Source organism: Narcine bancroftii, chromosome 1, assembly GCF_036971445.1.
Source record: "Narcine bancroftii isolate sNarBan1 chromosome 1, sNarBan1.hap1, whole genome shotgun sequence".
Classification (NCBI taxonomy): Eukaryota; Metazoa; Chordata; class Chondrichthyes; order Torpediniformes; family Narcinidae; genus Narcine; species Narcine bancroftii.
In genome coordinates, this window is record NC_091469.1 from 408,840,545 (window position 1) to 408,861,590 (window position 21,046).

Sequence of the window (21,046 nt, forward strand, 5' to 3'; positions counted from 1 at the left end):
AAGTGGGGTTCCGCAGGGGTCAATGCTGGGCCCTCAGCTGTTCTCCATTTACACTGATGATTTGGAAGAGGGGACAGAGTGAGGTGAAGCCAAGTTTGCAGATGATATTAAATTGAGTGGAAAATCAAATTGTACAGAGGATGTGGAGAGGCTACAGAAGGATATAGTTAAATTAGGTAAGTGGGCAAAGGTCTGGCAGATGAAGTACAACAATAGTAAATGTAAGGTCATCCACTTTGGTAGGAAAAATAGAAGAACAGATTATTATTTAAATGGTGAAAAACAGCAACATGCAGTTGTGCAGAAGGACTTGGGAGTGCTTGTGCATGAATCGCAAAAGGTTGGTTGCAAGTACAACAGATTATTAAGAAGGCAAATGGAATGTTGGCCTTCATCGCTAGAGGAATTGCATTCAAGAGCAGGAAGGTCATGCTGCAACTGTACAAGGAACTGGTGAGGCGGCAGATGGAGTACTATGTGCAGTTCTCCTCTCCGTACAGGGAAAGCAGCAGCGGCCCCGGCCCCGGTCCGGGCAGAGGGTAGGCAGCGGCAGCCCCAAACCGGGCAAGAGCAAAGGGGAGCCGGTGGCCCTGGCCCCGGTCAAGTGAGGCTGGCGGAGGCCCCGGTCCGGGCAGAGAGTAGGAGGCGGCGGCCCCGGTCCGGGCACAGGGAAAGCAGTGGCGGCCCTGGCCCCGGTCCGGGCAGAGGGTAGGCGGCGGCGGCCCCAATCCGGGCAAGAGCTAAGGGGAGGCGGTGGCCCCGGCCTCGGTCGAGTGAGGCAGGCTGAGGCCCCAGTTCGGCAGAAAGTTGGAGGCGGCGGCCCCAGTCCAGGCACAGGGAAAGCAGCGGCGGCCTCGGTCCGGGCAGAGGGTAGGGGGCGGTGGCCCCGATCCGGGCAAGAGCAAAGGGGAGGCGGCGGCTCCGGCCTCGGTCGAGTGAGGCAGGCGGAGGCCCTGGTCCGGGCAGAAAGTAGGAGGCGGCGGCCCCAGTCCGGGCACAGGGAAAGCAGCGGCGGCCTCGGCCCCGTTCCGGGCAGTATGGACCGACCTAGGAGGGGAGGCAGACCCCTCCAGCCCGGGTAAGAAACCTGCGTAGGAGAAGGCCACTCCGATATAAAACCTACGACCCAAGGACCTCACTGCCACGTCTCAGCTTGATTGGCCACGGCACACGAACCATGGGTGTAAAGGGTGGAGCCAGTACTGCGCACACTGCACTCCACCTAAAAGCTCCTTTGCGCAGGCCCGAGGACAGATCCACGTCCTCCCCCTCCACGTCCTCCCCCTCAAAAGATGCTCACAAACTCAAGCTAGCATGCTGGAACATCAGAACCATGCTAGACAAGGCTGACAGACACCGACCTGAACGTCAGTCTGCCCTCATTGCACATGAACTCCTCAGACTTGACATCGACATAGCCGCTCTCAGTGAAGTCCGCCTTGCAGATGTAGGCAGCCTCCAAGAACGCGCGCGGGCTACACACTCTACTGGTCTGGCAAGCCTATGGATGAATGACGCCTATCTGGTGTAGGCTTCATGGTCAAGAACTCCATTGTCTCCAAACTCGAAAACCTCCCGACAGGCCACTCGGACCGGATCATGTCCATGCGACTCCCCCTTATAAACAAGCGTCATATCACCCTCATCAGTGTCTATGCTCCAACCCTCCAGGCGGAACCAGCAGAAAAGGACAAGTTCTACACTGACCTGCGCAACCTCATTCAACACACACCTACAGCCGACAAGGTTGTCATCCTTGGCGACTTCAACGCTCGCGTCGGCAAAGACTCAGAAACTTGGCCAGGAATCATGGGCAAGCATGGTGTCGGCAAGTGCAACGTCAATGGGCGCCTCCTGTTGGAGCTCTGCGCAGAACAGCGGCTTGTCATTACAAACACCCTTTTTCAGCAGAGGGACAGCCTGAAGACTACCTGGATGCATCCCCGATCCAAACACTGGCACCTCCTGGACTACGTCCTGGTGTGAGAAAGAGACAAACGAGATGTGCTCCACACCAGGGTCATGCCCCGCGCGGAATGCCACACTGAACACCGGCTGGTTCGCTGCAAGCTCAACCTTCACTTCAAGCCAAAGCCCAGGAACAGTAAAGCCCCCATAAAGAGGTCCAATGTTGGAAACCTGCAGTCAGACGAAGTGAGAGGAAACTTCCAGGCAAACCTCAAAGCAAAGCTCGAGGATGCAATCCGCCTCACGGACTCGTCCCCTGAAACCCTCTGGGATCAGCTGAAGACTACCATACTGCAATCCACTGAAGAGGTACTGGGCTTCTCCTCCAGGAAAAACAAGGACTGGTTCGACGATAACAGCCAGGAAATCCAGGAGCTGCTGGCAAAGAAGCGAGCTGCCCACCAGGCTCACCTTACAAAGCCATCCTGGCCAGAGAAGAAACAAGCCTTCCGTCGCGCATGCAGCCATCTTCAGCGCAAACTCCGGGAGATCCAAAATGAGTGGTGGACTAGCCTCGCCAAGCGAACCCAGCTCAGCGCGGACATTGGCGACTTCAGGGGTTTTTACGAGGCTCTAAAGGCTGTGTACGGCCCCTCACCCCAAGTCCAAAGCCCGCTGCGCAGCTCAGACGGCAAAGTTCTCCTCAGCGATCTCCATCCTCAATCGATGGTCAGAACACTTCCATTCTCTTTTCAGTGCCAACCACTCAGTCCAAGATTCCGCCCTGCTCCAACTCCCTCAACAGCCCCTAAGGCTAGAGCTGGATGAGGTCCTCACCCGGGAAGAGACATATAAGGCAATTGAACAACTGAAAAGTGGCAAAGCAGCAGGTATGGATGGAATCCCCCCAGAGGTCTGGAAGGCTGGCGGCAAATTCTGCATGTCAAACTGCATGAGTTTTTCAAGCTTTGTTGGGACCAAGGAAAACTGCCTCAGGACCTTCGTGATACCATCATCATCACCCTGTACAAAAACAAAGGCGAGAAATCAGACTGCTCAAACTACAGGAGAATCACGCTGCTCTCCATTGCAGGCAAAATCTTCGCTAGGATTCTACTAAATAGAATAATACCTAGTGTCGCCGAGAATATTCTCCCAGAATCACAGTGCTGCTTTCGCGCAAACAGAGGAACTACTGACATGGTCTTTGCCCTCAGACAGCTCCAGGAAAAGTGCAGAGAACAAAACAAAGGACTCTACATCACCTTTGTTGACCTCACCAAAGCCTTCAACACCGTGAGCAGGAAAGGGCTTTGGCAAATACTAGAGCGCATCGTATGTCCCCCAAAGTTCCTCAACATGGTTATCCAACTGCACGAAAACCAACAAGGTCGGGTCAGATACAGCAATGAGCTCTCTGAACCCTTCTCCATTAACAATGGCGTGAAGCAAGGCTGCGTTCTCGCACCAACCCTCTTTTCAATCTTCTTCAGCATGATGCTGAACCAAGCCATGAAAGACCTCAACAATGAAGACGCTGTTTACATCCGGTACCGCACGGATGGCAGTCTCTTCAATCTGAGGCGCCTGCAAGCTCACACCAAGACACAAGAGAAACTTGTCCGTGAACTACTCTTTGCAGACGATGCCGCTTTAGTTGCCCATTCAGAGCCAGCTCTTCAACGCTTGATGTCCTGTTTTGTAGAAACTGCCAAAATGTTTGGCCTGGAAGTCAGCCTGAAGAAAACTGAGGTCCTCCATCAGCCAGCTTCCCACCATGACTACCAGCCCCCCCACATCTCCATCGGGCACACAAAACTCAAAACGGTCAACCAGTTTACCTATCTCGGCTGCACCATTTCATCAGATGCAAGGATCGACAACGAGATAGACAACAGACTCGCCAAGGCAAATAGCGCCTTTGGAAAACTACACAAAAGAGTCTGGAAAAACAACCAACTGAAAAACCTCACAAAGATAAGCGTATACAGAGCCGTTGTCATACCCACACTCTTGTTCGGCTCTGAATCATGGGTCCTCTACCGGCATCACCTACGGCTCCTAGAACGCTTCCACCAGCGTTGTCTCCGCTCCATCCTCAACATTCATTGGAGCGACTTCATCCCTATCATCGAAGTACTCGAGATGGCAGAGGCCGACAGCATCGAGTCCACGCTGCTGAAGATCCAGCTGCGCTGGGTGGGTCACGGCTCCAGAATGGAGGACCATCGCCTTCCCAAGATCGTGTTATATGGCGAGCTCTCCACTGGCCACCATGACAGAGGTGCACCAAAGAAGAGGTACAAGGACTGCCTAAAGAAATCTCTTAGTGCCTGCCACATTGACCACTGCCAGTGGGCTGATATTGCCTCAAACCGTGCATCTTGGCGCCTCACAGTTCGGCGGGCAGCAACCTCCTTTGAAGAAGACCGCAGAGCCCACCTCACTGACAAAAGACAAAGGAGGAAAAACCCAACACCCAACCCCAACCAACCAATTTTCCCCTGCAACCGCTGCAACCGTGTCTGCCTGTCCCGCATCGGACTTGTCAGCCACAAACGAGCCTGCAGCTGACGTGGACATTTACCCCCTCCATAAAATCTTCGTCCACGAAGCCAAGCCAAAGAAAGACTTGAGGAAAAATATACTGGCCTTGGAGGCAGTCCAAAAGAGGTTCACCAGGTTCATCCCAGAGATGAGGGGGTTGACTGCGAGGAGAGACTAAATTGCCTGGGATTATACTCACTTCAAATCAGAAGAATGAGAGGGGATCTTATAGAAACATATAAAATTATGAAAGGGATAAGATAGAGGCAGGAAAATTGTTTTCACTGGTAGGTGAGACCAGAACTAGGGGACACAGCCTCAAGATTCAGGGGAGTAGATTTAAGACAGAAATGAGGAAGAACTGTTTTCCACCCAGATAGTAGTGAATCTGTGGAATTCTTTGCCCAGGGAAGCAGTTGAGGCTACTTCATTAAACATATTTAAGGTTCAGTTAGATAGATTTTTACATAAAAAAAAAGGAATTAAGGGATATGAGGAGAAAGAAGGTAGGTGGAGTTCAGTCAATGATCAGATCAGCCATGATCTTATTGAATGGCGGAGAAGGCTTGACGGGCCCAGATGGCCAACTCCTGCTCCTATTTCTTATGTTCTTATGATTTCAATAATTTTATATCTCATTATTAAAAAATTCAGATCAACAGCCAAACATCAATTTCATCCAGTGAAATATATTTTTGTTAAAAGTAGACAATATTTTCAGCAGTTTTTTTGTGAAATATGCAAAATTGCTGCTAATCCTATCATCAGCTTCACAGCACCTTGTCTTTAAAATTCATTTCCTTAGCTCTCCATTCCCATAACACCAGACTACAGAATATGACTGGTCTTTGGTATTGTATCATGCAGAAAAAACTTTACAAGACTAAGCACTCTAGGTAGAATGATGAGATTAATAATGCACTAAAGCAAATTCCCTTTTTCACATTCTTAAAATTACGCTTTTTCAAAAAAAAATCACATATTTTAACAAGAGTTCATTTTCACTTGGTTAAATGTGATCTTTTTCCATGTAGATGAACAGATATGGACATGTCCAAAACAAGTTTCATTTAGAAGTCACTTCTTTGCTTTTGGAAGCAATATTTAAATACAACTATGTGCTGTACAAATAATGTTGATTGTGACAGAGAGAATAGACAATGCATTCATGAAGGGTGGAATGTGTAAAATAATTTGTTATTTGGCTTCTCTAGAATTGGTACATTAAAAAGCTAAAAGTCCCAACTGGCAAATATATAGTATTGGTATCAAGCAAAAAATGCTGATTGTCAGTAGAGGGAATTAACCTTTTCTGTTTAAGATCTCTCTCAGCGCATAGCAAGCAAGACTATATTAATCGATAGAGAAACAGTCCATAATAAATGGACAATTTTGGCCCAGACAGGACAAGCAAACAAGGAAAATGTGATATTGATTTTGAAATGGTGCAATGCTTCCGGTTAGATGTAGTATAGTTCCTCAAGCTTTTGTTGGTTTTTTTTTGTATCAGTACAGGAGGCCATGGATAGATATGTCAGAATGGGAATTAAACTGGCAGGAAATGAGAAACTCAGGATCACACCTGCAGCCTGAATGTTGGTGTGTGAAGCCATCACATGCATTTGGTTTCTCGGGGAAGACCACATTATGAAATCAAACAAAGTGTATTCGATGGAAGTACAAGAAAATCGCTCATTCAACTAGAAAGACTGGTCCCCAAATTATGGGGGAAAAAATATGTGATGGAACAGGTATTACATCTCCTATAGTTCCAGAAAAAAGTGTCATAAGATGGGAGGGGCATGATGTGGATGGAAGAGCAAACTACTGAGTTGTGAAAGGACCGTTCTTTTTGAAATAACAACAGAAAAGGGGAGGAATGTGTATCTAAAGGTTAAATCTTGTTGGAGCTACTGGAAATAGTGAAGAATGATGTGCTGAATGAAGGTATTAGGTGAAAGATGGGGGCCAGGCCCCCCAACTGTTCTTCCATTTAGGAGAGGGGCTGCGAACAGAGATGAGATGCAGTGAAAAGCTCACCCACTATAGCACACGGGAAACCACGGTTAGAAAAGAAGATGTTTCGGGACATCTCTATGGAAAGATTCATGATTGGAGAAAATTCAATAGAGACAGAGGAAGTGAGAAAACAGAAGTAGTCAAGGTACCTGTGGGAGTCACGTCAGGTCAGTCTATCCCTCGGTGGAGACAGAGACCTGGAGTGGAAGAGAAGACTTGGATATGGACCACGTTAAGGTGAGAAGAATGAAAAATGGTAGCAAAAGCAGTGAAATTTGAGTTCTGTTCTATCTGAGTATTAGACTGTGCCACATTCTAGAAAAAGTACCTTAGGTGATTAACTATTACAAATGAAATTAGATAATAAACCAGCAGCTCTTTGTTATGCTGGATAATTGAAGGTAGTCAATATTGTGTCATAATTTTGTTCTCACATTTTCAACCCCAAATAAAAGAGAATCTAATGACTTTTTGTTCATCTTCCCCATCTAGAAACTCTACATATAGAAATTGCAACACAGTGCCCAACTAATCAATTTGTATTAATTGCTTCAGCAATTCAACAAGATGTAAAAGAAATGCAGATATCAACTGTATATTCAGAGTGGTACCACTGGCAGAGCTGCTGTTTCACAGTGCTAGTGGCCCAGGAGCAATATTGACCTTTGGTGCTCTCTGGTGCAGGCACATTCTCTATTACTATATGGATTTCATCCAGGTGTTCTGGTTTCTTCCACATCGCAAAGATGTATGGATTGGGAGGTTAATTGGCCAATGCAAGTTTCTCCTCGTGTTAGGTGCGCAGTAGTTCATGAAAATGTCAAGTGAATTTTAAAAAGGATTAAATGGGTGATTGATATTCAGTGTAGACTTAATGAACTGAAGGGCCTTTTTCCATGCAGCACTCTCTGAATCTATTCAAATTTGCTTCCATGAAAATAATTTTGCATTCAATATTTCCCAGTGCATTCAGTGAATTAAACAGAACCAAAAACAACACAACTTCATTAACACATGATTAACTCATGCAAAATGATCAAATTTTAGTATAGTTTCTGCAAAAATCAGCAAGATCCTATCTCATGACGATGAAAGGAGAATAATGACTTTAAAGCATAGCTTCAATGTTTCAAGTGGATTTTTATATTTGTTCTCAAGGGACTGCAAAGTTATATTTATTGCTTTTACATCAATAAATACCTCAATGGAAGCACAAGACAAAATGAGGAGTGACAGAAAGTTCTATTCCCAGCAAATAGATTTTTTGCACTCACAGGCAACTTAATTCTCATTATGAGAACATAGGTCCCTTCGGCCCACAATATTGTACCAATGTACCTACACCTATCTCATATCAATCTAACCCTTCCCTCCCTTCACAGCCATTACTCTTCATTTTTTCTTACATCTATGTGTGTACCTAGTCTTTTAAATGTCCTTACTACTCCAGCCTTCAGAACCACCACCCCCAGAATACATTCCAGAAACTCACCACTCGGTTAAAAAAAAACCTTTGACATTCCTCCTAAACTTTCCTCCAAACATCTTGAACATTTGTCCTCTAATATTGGCCATTGGTGCTCCAGAAAAAAGGTGCTGGCTGTCCACCATGTCTATGCCTCTTGTAATCTTCTTTCTTTGGCTTGGCTTCGCGGACGAAGATTTATGGAGGGGGTAAAAAGTCCACGTCAGCTGCAAGCTCGTTTGTGGCTGACAAGTCCGATGCACCTTATACACCTGTTAAGTCACCTCTCATCCTCTGTTGCTCCAAGAGAAGAGACTAAGCTTGCTCAGTCCTAACTCTGGTCCTCCTCCTGCTCTTCATGTACACACAGAATGCTTGGAGTTTTCCTTAATCATGCTTTCCAGGGCTTTTGCATGTCCCCTCTAGCTCTTCTTTTCAAGTTCTCACCTCTAGCTGTTCTATAGCCTTTCTCAAGTTCTTTCCTGGCTACCTTAAATTTCTAATGAGCCCTGTCTGATTTTTCCTTCCTAAACCTATGCATGCTTCTTCTTGACTAACTGTTCCACCTCCTTTGTCAGCCTTTCCCTGTTTCAGGGCAAACCTGTCCAGAACCTCATACAAGAGGACCCTAAATATCTTCCACATTTCTGCTGCGCATTTCCATGAGAACATCTATTCCTAATTTAGTCTCCCATTCTTGCCTAAAGGCATTGTAATTACCCCTTCTCCAATTAAGCACTTTCCCATTTCATCTGCCCTTATCCTTGTCCATGGCTATGCTAAAGGTCAGGGAGTTGCAGTCAATATCTCCAAAATGCAAATTGGCTCACAAAATAATATTTATTGAATTCATTTTTTGCCAATATGGAATTGTAAACAAAATTTAGTTTGGTCCAGCAAAAGCTCTACTATAGTGCAATCTGAAAAAAATATTTCTTGAACTTTCCTCAAGTTGTAATTTAAAATAAAAATATATGATTAATTGATGTATCATGATTATTTTTGTATTTAATGTGCAAGACAGAGAAAGCATTGCATAGTTTTCCTTACATTTTCATATATTCTCCAGGCCAATTTGCCTGTTGTCCTTGGATGGAATCCCAGTAGCTGACCCCTAGGTCCATTTTATTGTCTCAATACATACTTTGAGAAGTATTTAATAAGGTAACAAAGTTTATATTCTTTTTGCATTACATCATGTGCCATTTGGCACCATGCAATTCAAATCAAAGTATTTCTTATCTAAACTAAATTATAAAATACCACTTCATGTGAAAATGGCATATTACTTTATGACAACTATTAAACATTAAATTGTCCTTTTTATGCAGCTCTCTCAATTTGTCTCATATTCATCTTGTACTTACCATTCCTCTTCCATCGATGTCCACGTATTGATAAACTGGTGACTGCATTCCTTGATATTCTGGATGACGTTGGAGTTATCTCTACCTGAATACATCGTGGTGCATCTTTAGAAGATTTTAGAGCACAAGAGGGTAATGTATTTTTGATTGCATTCCCAACCTACATGAGAAAGATCATATACAAAAAAAATAAACATTTACTATTTTATAAAAAATTTGATAAGATTTCTTCATAATTACCATAAGGTCTTCAACCCAAATCATCAACTCCATTTCTTTTTTTCCCCACACAAGCTGCCTGACCTACTGTGTACTTTCATTATTTGGTTTTTCACCATTGTTTTCAATTGCTGTGACTGAATAAGCAGGTATTTTGTGTCCACTGCTTAATTCTACCATCACTTTTATGCAAAGCAACACAGAAAGACAAATATTTGGTCAAGTTATACAAGAATAAAATAAACAGAAGCAGAAATAGGCCATTTCGCACATTGTACCATCCAAAAGAGATCACTTTCTAACAAGTTGCAACTAGACCTCACCATTACACACATCTACTTCTCCCCACCCCTTCCTGTTTCCTGCAGTGATCTCTCCCTATGTGACTCCCTTGTCTGCTCATCCCTCACCACCCACCTATCTGTTCCCCCAGTACTTTGCCCTGCAACAGCAAGAATCGTGACACTGCTCTTGCACCTCACCCCTCACTACTATCCATGAATCTAAACTTTCCTTTCATGTGAAGCAAAGATTCACAGGCAGCTCTTTGAACCTCCAACTGCATTTGGTGATTCAGATGTATCCTCTACCTTGGCAAAACAAACTAGAGTCTTGGGACCATTTTGTAGAGCATCTATGCTCTGTCCGCAATGGCCATTCTGAGCTTAAGGATGCATGCCATTTTAACTGTCATTTCCATTCCATGCCAATATGTCTGTCCTGTCCCTTCTCTGCCAGACTGAGGCTGAGCAAAAACTTTAGAAATCACACAATCTGTAAATTGTATGCAAAAAAAAAAGAAACTCAGCACCAAATCTTAAAGAGTCAGATGATTACCCACCAGTAAAGGCTCTGGAAACATTTCCAATTGTGCTCTATACAACACATCATCCAGTGCTTTGCAGGCCACATCCCATTCTCCATTATATCTACAAAAACATGAATTTTAATTTAAACAAGAGATATTAATCAACTTTCATTATAAAATAGTAATCTGAGTATATCTGCAAATAACAATAAAAATATGCATCATTCTAATATAGATTTTGAATGAGTGCACACAAATTCTTTATCTGTCAGCATAGATGTTGTATGGATTGTTGTAATCTGCTAAGAATCCATGGTGGGAAAGTGTTCAGATCCTGAATGACACATCAGCAAATATTCAACTGCAACTAATGTCAATTTTCTCTTAAGAACCCACAATAATAAAAGCATAAATATATTAGTTATACCTACATAGCATAATAAACAGCTGTTAACAGGTGTACCATAAACTCTGGAGAGACTGGAATTCTGCTACTGACGTTTTCATATTTCTTTAGCAACTTTCTGGGATAGCCACTGACACATAATCTGCAAGACAAAAAGTTATTAGATCTTACTAATTTGAGAAAGAAAGCATTATTTCAAACTTCCCCACCTCTTTTATCTACACTCTTCCATCTCTCACCAAACAAATCATTCCCTAGACAAAATAAGTCACTCTTGAAATACAAAAACAGTCACAAAACATGTGCAAGCAGAGATATTAGAAAGCTCATACAGTAAGCTTCCAATTATCCAAAAACCAGTTAATTGAAAATCTGTTATCCAAACTCTTTCTTCCCCGGTGGCAAGATGAAAAAATAATTTCACACAACGTGCTCATGTGGAGCTCTGATGAGCTGTTGGCACCAGTTTGATAACAAGAGCTTAGAACCAGCCAGGAAGACAGAAGCTGAACGGCTGAATTCTGGCTCAGAGAATCAGGCCGAAATCTTGAGCAACTGAAGGAAGTCAGCAGGTCAAGCAGCCCATGGAGAGATTGTTCTCATTACAGGTAACTCCCTCCCCTCTCTCTTTTTCCATTTCTTCTTTACCCTCCACTATACTTGGATCCAGATTCAATGTTAGTACAAACCTAATCAAGGGGTAATCGCAGGGGTGGGGGGGATATTGATTTTTTGGCGTCATTGAACTGGTAAGGGGGGGTGGTGGCAGTGTTGTCGGAACAGATACATCCCAAAATGAGTTCTTCCAGTCCAGATCTTCTGAAATGGCTGCATTCTTCCACATATGTGGCTTCCCCTCCACCACCATCAACTGAGTCCTCACCCACATCTCCTCCATTTCCTGCTCATCTGCCCCCTCTATCCCCAGACACAACAAACATACTCACCTACCACCCTCGGCATCCAAAACATTATCCTCTGGCATTTATAGCACTTAACAATATCAGACACAACTTCCCCTCGCCTCCCCTATCTGCCTTCCATAGGGATGGCTCCCTTTGTGCACTCATCCCTCCCCACCAATCGCACACCCCACTCTGGCATCTTCCCCTGTGGCCAGAGGAGGTGCCATACCTTCTCCCTCACCACGGTCCGGGGTCACAAACAGGCCTTTTAAGTGAAGCAACACTTCACGTGTATCCATAGGACTGATTTACTGCATCCGGTGCTCCCTTTGTGTCCTTCTGTACACCTCAGAGACTGGCTGCAAATTGGGAGATCGCTTCGCTGAGCACCTTCATTCCATCCACTAAAGTGACAGAGACCTCCCAGGAGCCATCCATTTCAATTCTATGTCACACTCACATACTCGCATGTCTGTCAATGGCCTTGTGTACTATCCCACCTGCAAATTGGAGGAACACCACCTGATTTTCCATCTGGGCACTCTCCAGCCAGATTACTTTTCCTGTTTCTGCTAACCTGTTCTCCTCTCACCCTCCACCCCCTCCTTTTCTTCCCCTTTCCAGTTCTCCTTCCTTGCTTTCTCCTCTATTTACCTATCTATCCCTCCTCCCTTTGATTCATTGCTGTCCCCTTCTTCCCTTCTCCATCTATCATCTTTTGGTTTTGCGACCACACCTCCCCCCTACTCTTGTAGGCCTGCTGACATTTTTCCATACCTTGATGAAGGGCTCAACCCCAAAACGTTGGTTATGTATTTTTTACCTTTGCTATATTAAGGACACCATTTGACCTTCTGAGTTTCTCTAGCATTGTGTGTTTTTAATTCAGCCACAATGTCTACAGTTTTTTGTGTTTTACTTTCTTTTTCTTCATATCTATTCTGATTATGCTATCTTCCATACATGTGATCCAATACTTTTACATTGGTTTTTACATGGATTTCTCTTCATCAAAATCTGAAAGAGCCCTCAATTATACCCGTTTCATTCCCACTCAAAGTCTTCTTTGAGAAGCAGAACAGGATTTCCATCATCTTCTTCGCGTTTCAGTCCATTGCATCCACAGTTCTAAATATACTGTTCTGTTGAGATGCTCCTGTTCACTCTCTCACTTCCATCAAAACACTAATTCACTACGCATGATCCTTTCCCACGACTGAGGAACCCAAACACTACATTTTGTAAAGTGTTTGAGGAGATTTCGTATGTGACTGAAGACTCTCAAAAACTTCTACAGGTGTACTGTGGAGAGCATTCTGGCTGGTTACATCACTGACTGGTATGGAGGTGCCATCTCTCAGGACAAGGAAAAACTCCAGAGGGTTGTTAATTCGGCCTGCAACATCACAGGCACCAGACTACTCCATCGAGGTCATCTACAAGAGGCCATGTCTTAAGAAGGACCCCCACCACTCAGGTCATGCCCTCTTCACTCAGCTACCATTGGGGAAAAAAGGTACAGGAGCCTAAAGATGAGCACTCAGCAACACAAGGACAGCTTTTTCCCTGCTGCCATCATATTCCTGAATGATCAATAAACCAAAGACACTGCCTTACTTTGACTTATCATGCATTCTTTTTATTTTATTTTTTGTAAAGTGGTTTATATGAACGTTTGCACTGTGATGCCTCTGCAAAACAATGAATTTCGTGACTTGTTCATGACAATAAATTCTGCTTCTGATTCTACTTGTACATAATTGTGTACATCAGAGAGATGAAATGCAACAGGGGTGACGATTTTACAAAACATCTCCATTGAGTATGTGAGCATGACATCAGCTTTAAGTTATCTGCCATTTGGATCTTTCTGGCCTTGGCCTTCCATACTTATCTAAAACTGGTGACAGCAACTCAACTTCTAAATAAGCACACAGCCTTCCAGACTCAAGGAATTCAACAATTTTAGAAAACATTTGCTATTTGCAAAAGATTTGCTTTTGTTAAAAAGGTAGAACCCACTTCAATCAGCAGGGGTCAATAATCTGAGGATCCAGGTTCAATCTCAACATCAGATAGTGTTTATGAGTTAACACATTGTTCTTGTGATTATGAGGTTTTCTTCCTGGTCTCTGGTTTCCTCCCCATATCTTAAACACATGTTGATTATTACTCCTTAGTATAAAAGTCAGTGACAAATGAATCAAAAAGAACATGATAGTCATTCAAAAAAAAATACAAGATGGTGAAGGCAGCAAACGGGATGTGGGAACAGACCATGACATCTGCGTCATGGCTTTCAAATAATCTTTGATTCAGCTTCAGCTGGAAATATTATGTGTATTTCTGATTGTCACTGTAAATGAAGGATGGGCTTAACAAATTCATCAGGATGCTGCCTGTGGTTAAATATTTTAGTTTTGTGGAGACTGTAGAAATTAATTTGTTTTCCTTAGAGCAGAATAAGCCAAGAGGCAACCCAAAAGAGGTACACAAAATGATGAGGGAATCGATGGGAAGAGAACCATTCTCTACAATACAGATGTCCAAAACTTAAGAGCATATGCTTAAGGTGACAATTAGAGAATTAGAGGGGATCTTAGCAAGAATTATTTTTAACTTGAGGATGTTTGCAATTAGAACACTTTGCCCGAGAATATGATGGAGGTGGGTATTCATACAAATTTTAAAAAGAATCACCAAGGCAAGAGGGTACAAACCAGGTGCTGGTAAATGTGATGGGTACGAAGCATGCAAATGGTGAGCAGAAGGTCCTGTTTTATTGGTGTATGTCACTTCAGCTCTACATTGGAGGGTGAACTGCATTAAGATGAATGTATTTCCAGGGTGCAATACTTGTTCCAAACATTACCAATTCCTTTGACACAGAATTTTTAAAAAAATTTCTTTTACAGGATTAAAGAAAGTAATAAGAATTATTTTATGAAAGGAGGGGGAAAATCAAGAAGTGTTAGAAAAATTAACAGGGAGATACAAGCAAGGACAGCTACCAAACTTCAAAAATTACTACAGAGCAGCGTAGTTAAGATACTTATCAGATTTCTATCAGATGGGAGAAAAACCAGATTGGACCAGAATAGAATTAGATAAGCTCGGAGAAAACGTCCCGGAACATTTACTTTATAAATGGGATGAGAAATTGGGGCAACACGATAATTCACCAGTACTACATAATATATTGAAAATATGGAAGAGAATACATATGGAACAAAAAAAGATAAATGATCAAATTCCAAAAATGTTATATTGACACAAAACCCATTAATCACTTTCACAATAGACAACTTATTTTTTAAGGAATGGGCTAGGAAAGAAATTAAAAGAATAGAAAACTGCTTTTTGGGAAATAATTTATTAACATTTGAACAATTATAAGACAAATACGGAATAACCCATAGTACAAAGTTTGCATACCACCAGTTGAAAACTTATTTAAAAGATAAATTGGGAAGCAGTTTGAGATTTCCAGAATGTAGCATCTATGAATATTTAATCACAGACACAATGATAGTTAAAAATGTTATAACAAATATGTACATCAAACTGCAATGGATGAAGGTATAAACCTAAAATAAGTTGGGAAAAAGATTTAAACACAAGGATTAAAAAATGGGAGGAAGGAGTTATGTACAGGAACTATGTTGAACACAATAAATACTAGATTACGTATGATACAATATAACTGGTTACATAGGTTCTATGTAACTCCTCAGAAATTAAAAGAGTGGGACGCACAATATCGGATAGATGCTTTCGCTGTAAACAAGAAATTACATGCAATTTGGACATCTTCAAAAGTGAAATCATTCTAGCAAGACTTAAACCTAATATTAAATAAAATTACAAAAAATAACATACCAAAAGATCCAGAAATTTTTCTGTTAAATAATATAAGAGTCAAAAAATTAGGTCTCAAATTAGATAGAACCCAAAAAAGATTTATTATGATAGCGCTTGCAGTAGCAAAAAAATGTAATGACAACTTGGAAAATGGAAGAGAACCTAAAAATACAACAATAACATATAGAAATGAACAAGTGTATTCCATTAGAAAAAAAAAACACATACAACCCAAAAGACAAACATACATTATTTGACCAAATTTGGGAACATATATTAAATATGATAGAAAATGCCAACCTCAGACCTCCATCTCCTAAAATGACAAGAAGATAAGTATGATAAGAATTAAATCTGTAAAGGTGGACGATACGACTTTTTTTCTCTGTGATGTTTTCTTTTGTTTTGTGTGTGTATTATTTATTGTTTTTTTAGGGGGGTGGAAAGGGAGGGGAGGGATTAAGGGGGGAAATAAGGAAATATCACTGTGTATACTCAATGAAGAACATTTGTATATATTGTTATTGACATGGTTCATAGTGTAATAAACAAAAAAATTACAAAGTAAAACTTACATTGCAGGGCTACTGGAAAAAAAATAGAGAATAAGATTGCTCTTGAAGAAGCAGACATTGAACCAATGGATAAAAACAGCCTCCTTTGGATAGGCAAAGTTTGTGAACAGTCCCTTTTACAGTAATGGGGTCAGTAATAATTTTTGCATTTAAAAAAAAAGGCCATATTCCAAAAGTACAAAATATTGATGAGACTGCACTTGGAGTAGTGTGAAGAGTTTTGATTACTCAGCTATAGGAAATATATTGTTAAACCAGAAAAGATGCCAAAAATATTCAGGAAAATGTTGGCAGCATTGATAGGCTTGAATTTTCACCCTGGAGCTTATGGGGTAGGGGGGAGGGGAGGGCTATAGGTTTATAAAATCATGAGGGCCATAAACAAGGTAAATCAGTCATATCCTCTCACCTACACAGAGAAGGTAAATCTAAAACTAGAGGGCATTGATTTAAGGTGAGAGGGAAGGCACATTCTCCACAAACACAGTTTCCTGAGGAATTGGTAGAAACAGAGACTATTAAATACATGGATGGAAAGGGTTCAGGGGGATATAGGCCAAAAACAGGTAAATGAGACTAGTTTGATCAAGATGGGGTGAAGGGCCTATCTCTTTGCCTCCACAAATGCTGCTTGACCCTATTGATTTCCTCCAGCACTTTATTTTTATTGCTACAGATTCTAGCATCTTAGTCTCTCGCCTTTACAGGTTTACATTTAGCAAGCTTGAAAGTAACCCAAGAGTACAGTACAATACATTTGCCCTCCATAATGTTTGGGACAAAGACACATTTTCCCCCCCTGTGCTCCACAATTTTGAATTTGTAATCAAACGATTCAAAGTGCACATTCCAGATTTTATTTAAGGTTATGTGTGTACATTTTGGTTTGACAGAAATGACAGCACTTTTTATACCTAGTCCCCTCATTTCAGCGCACCATAATATTTGGGACATAGCAATGGTAGGTATATTAGTCATGTTTAGTACTTTGTTAGATATCCCTTGCATGCAATGGTTGCTTGAAGTCTGTGATTCATAGACATCACTAGGTGCCAAGTATCTTCTCTGGTGATGCTCTCCCAAGCCTCTACTGCAGATATCTTCAGTCCTGCATGTTTCATGGGCTTGTTCCATTAAGTTTTTTTCTTCATCTTATGGATGGCATGTTGAATTGGATTTAGATTGGATGACTGACTTGGCCATTCAAGAATTTTTCCAGTTTGTAGCTTTGAAAAACTCCTTTGTTGCTTTACCAGTATGTATGGGATCACTGTCTTGCTGTTGGATGAAGTACCACCCCCCGCCCCCCCCCCCCCTTGAGTTTGGAGGCATTTGCTTGAACTTGAGCAGATGTTTCCATATACGTCAGAATTCATTTTGATACTGCCATCAGTAGCTACATCAATGAAGATAAGTGAGCAGGTGCCTGTAGTAGCTGTACATGCCCAGGCCACAACACCCCCACATCCATGGTTCACAGATGAGGTTGTATGCTTTGGATCTTGGGCAGTTCCTTTACACCTCTACACTTTGATACAGGTTAATCTTGGACTTAGCTGTCCACAAGACTTTTTTCCAGACTTCTAAAAGCTCTTTTAAATAATTATTGGCAAACTAATCTGGCCACCCTGTTTCTATGGCTAACTGATGATTTGCATCTTGCAGTGCAGCCTTTGTATTTCTGTTCATGAAGTCTTCTGAGGACAATAGCCATTGGCACATCAACACCTGCCTTCTGAAGAATGTTTCTGATCTGTTGGACAGGCATTTGGGGATTTTTCTTCATTATGATGAGAATTCCGTCATGAGCAGTGGAGGTCTTCCTTGACCTACCAGTGTCTTTGCAATTACTGAGCTCACTAGTATGCTTTTACTTCTTAATGATGGTTCAAACTGTTAATTTTGGTAATCCTAAGGATTGGGCAATGTCTCTTTCTGTTTTTCAGCCTCATAATGGCTTCTTTGACTTTAACCGGCAGAACTCTGTTGAAAAATGGCAGCTACAGGCTACAAACAAGATCAAAGGTTTAACAGCAGGTCTAGTTCTCTTATACCTACATCAATTAAGCAATTAAACATACCTGAGTAATCAAAAACACTGTGAAATCAAATGTCCCAAACATTATGGTTCCCTGAAATGTGTAAAAAGTGCTGTAATTTCTACATGGTCGAAACAAAATGTATAGAAATAACCTTGAATAAAATCTGGAATGGAATGTGCACTTCAAATCACATGCAAATTTTTGATCACAAATATAAAACTGTGGAGCTCCAGGGGCAAAAATAAAGGAAAAATATCTTTGTCCCAAACATTATGGGAGGCACTGTATTTATTACAATTTACTGGATAGTTCAAAATCTACACATAAAGCACAGTTTTAGTTTATTTTCTTGCTCTCTTTCAACAGATTTATTTAAACACAAAACTACAGATCAGTATGGTTTTTGAAATTCAGGAGATACAACAATTGAATTTCAATTTTAAAAATTATAGTGGTTGGAACTCACAGCAACAAGGCAGCAAGTGGAAGAGTTAATACAATGGACGATACTATGGCAAGGAAGTCTGAAAGGATGGAGGGTTCAACTATCGAGATAATGTGGGTATAAATCAGAACTAAGAAAGGTGCAAAGCACGAAAGCCTGCAAACACCGTGATTAAAGAAAAACACAAAGGTGGAGAACCCCCTTCTAATTCTAAGCGCTTATATATGTAATGTGTATGCAAGTTCAGAAAAGTTCTTTGATTCAAAGTCCAATCTCACTTCTCATTCCTCCAGGTTCACTGGTTGCAGGCAATTCTTATACTGTGCACAGAATTTAACATTTATAAAATTCACCAGGCTTTGGTGCTAGAAAGGTAAATGGTTACCGCTCAGGAAGGTTCTTGTCAGTTTTCAAAGATTTGTTGTATGTTGTATGCCACTTCAGTATCTTGCTGAAGAAACTTGCCCCCTCAGGGTCCTCCAGATGATAACCTCTCTTTCAGGTCACGCCTTTTTGTTTCTCTTATTCCAAGTTAAACATTAGACAGCCAATCCTCTCCTCTTGCATGAATCACAAGGGCTTTGACCAGGCTGAAATAAGAACTCACAGCCTGTCTTCCAAATGGGGTTTTCCACAAGCTTGCCAGCTTGTCATAGAACTGGTGTGTGTGTGTGTGTGTGTGTGTGTGTGTGTGTGTGTGTGTGTGTGTGTGTGTGTGTGTCCCTCTCTGAGAGAAAGCCTGTTTGACTCTCTCTGCTTGCAAAACCACAGGACCCTCTTAGAACAGCAAGTTCCTCTCCAGTCTCTCTGCGGCTCTGACAAGCTCTTTCATCTGTTGCCTTTTTGTAAACAACAATCCATTAGTGAAGTCTCTTGGGCACTCTCCAAAGCTTTTGCAAAGGCTCTGAGGTCCCAACATGACTTGCATTAGCAGAGCGCCAGTATTTTAAATAAGATCTGTTTTAAATGTTTGTATGTGACCTAAACTAACAAACCCTGCCTCAATTTATCTCTCCAAAACATATCTATATTCTGTCACAGAGGCAAGTCATGACTTATTTTGACGCCATAACAAAAGTGGGTAGAGCAGTGGATGTTATTTACATGGACTTTAAGTCATTTGACAAAGTCCCTCATGGTAGGCTGATTCAGAAGTTACAGATCAAAGGATCCACGGTGAATTGAGATTGGCTGGCCCATAGAAGAAAAAAGATCATGGTCAAAGGGCATTATTCTTGCTGGAGATCAGTGGCCAGTAGTGCTCTGCAGGAATTAGTGCTGGAACCTCTGTTATTTGTGAGTCATAAAAATGACCTGGATGGGTAGATTGGTGGGTTATTTTGCAGAGTGCATAGTTTTGTAGTGCTGTGGTCAGTATAGAGGGATATCAAAGAATACAAAAATATATAAATCAGTTACAGATATGGGTAGAAAATGGCAGATGTAGTTTAATCCAGACAAGTTCGAGTTAATGGTAGGACACTTAAAAGCATTGATATGCAGAGAAATCTAGAAGTTAAAGTCAAATATATCCTTGAAAGTGGCTACGGACAGAAATGGGGTGGTAAAGAAGGTGTGTGATATGCTTTCCTTCAATGAACAGGATAATGAGTATAAAAGAAAGATAGTCATGATGTAGCTACATAAAATTTGGTTAGGCTGCAGTTAATTTATTGTGTGCCATTCTGGTTGTCTCATTACAGAAAGGATGTAGAGGCTTTGGAAAAAGTACACTAGGATGTTGACTGGATTAGAAGGCAAGAGCTGACAAGGAGAGGTTGGACAAACATGTTGTTTTCTCTTGAACGGAGGACGAGTGGAGATACAATTGAGATTTATAAAATTATGAGAGGCATGGATAGGGTTGACAGTCAAAGAAAAAAAAAATCAGAAAAATGTCACATAATGGAGGACATACTTTAAAGGTCGGGGGAGAAAATAAATTTTCAGGATATGTCAGACAAGTTTTTTCTTTAAACACTGAGTGGGAGGTGCCTGGAATGGGCTGCCAAATGTAGTGATGGAAGCAAATACAATAGTAGCATTTAAGAGGCTTCTAAATCGAGATGTGAATATTCATCAGATGCAAGCAGCAAAGTTATAGTATAAATTGTACATCATGTTTGGAACAAACATGTGGGCCAAAGGACCTGTTTCTGTGCTGCACTGTTCTATGTTCTAACCCACTAATGGCCATTTTTTTCAAATCTGTTTTCCTTTCTGCAAAATCGATCACTAGCATATTGATTAAGAAAAAGAGATGCACTCAAATTGACAGAAACCTTCCCAAATGTCTCAGACTTGATCATAACACCAAAAATGCTGAGAGGCCTCAAACAACGCATGAACTAGTGTTATCTATGCCTCACCACCCCCTCTGTCCTACTTCAATTAAACATCTTTGACACGTACTGTTGGGGGCAACAACACAATTTCTAAGATTAAGGAAGGAAACTCATTTCTCACTCATGTGCACACA

At 41.7% G+C, this 21,046-nt stretch overlaps 1 protein-coding gene across 7 annotated transcripts in view; it reads right to left on the reverse strand.

Annotated features, from left to right (window-relative positions):
* hycc1 (hyccin PI4KA lipid kinase complex subunit 1) overlaps positions 1–21,046 on the reverse strand; it is a 152,273-nt gene that overhangs the window by 19,464 nt on the left and 111,763 nt on the right. For all 7 annotated transcript variants that reach the window (XM_069913881.1, XM_069913878.1, XM_069913877.1 and 4 more), the window contains 3 exons: positions 10,765–10,881; positions 10,367–10,454; positions 9,307–9,466 (listed from right to left, as the gene is read on the reverse strand). In XM_069913881.1, the coding sequence (XP_069769982.1) occupies positions 9,307–9,466; positions 10,367–10,454; positions 10,765–10,881 (365 nt within the window). The remainder of the gene's footprint in view (positions 1–9,306; positions 9,467–10,366; positions 10,455–10,764; positions 10,882–21,046) is intronic.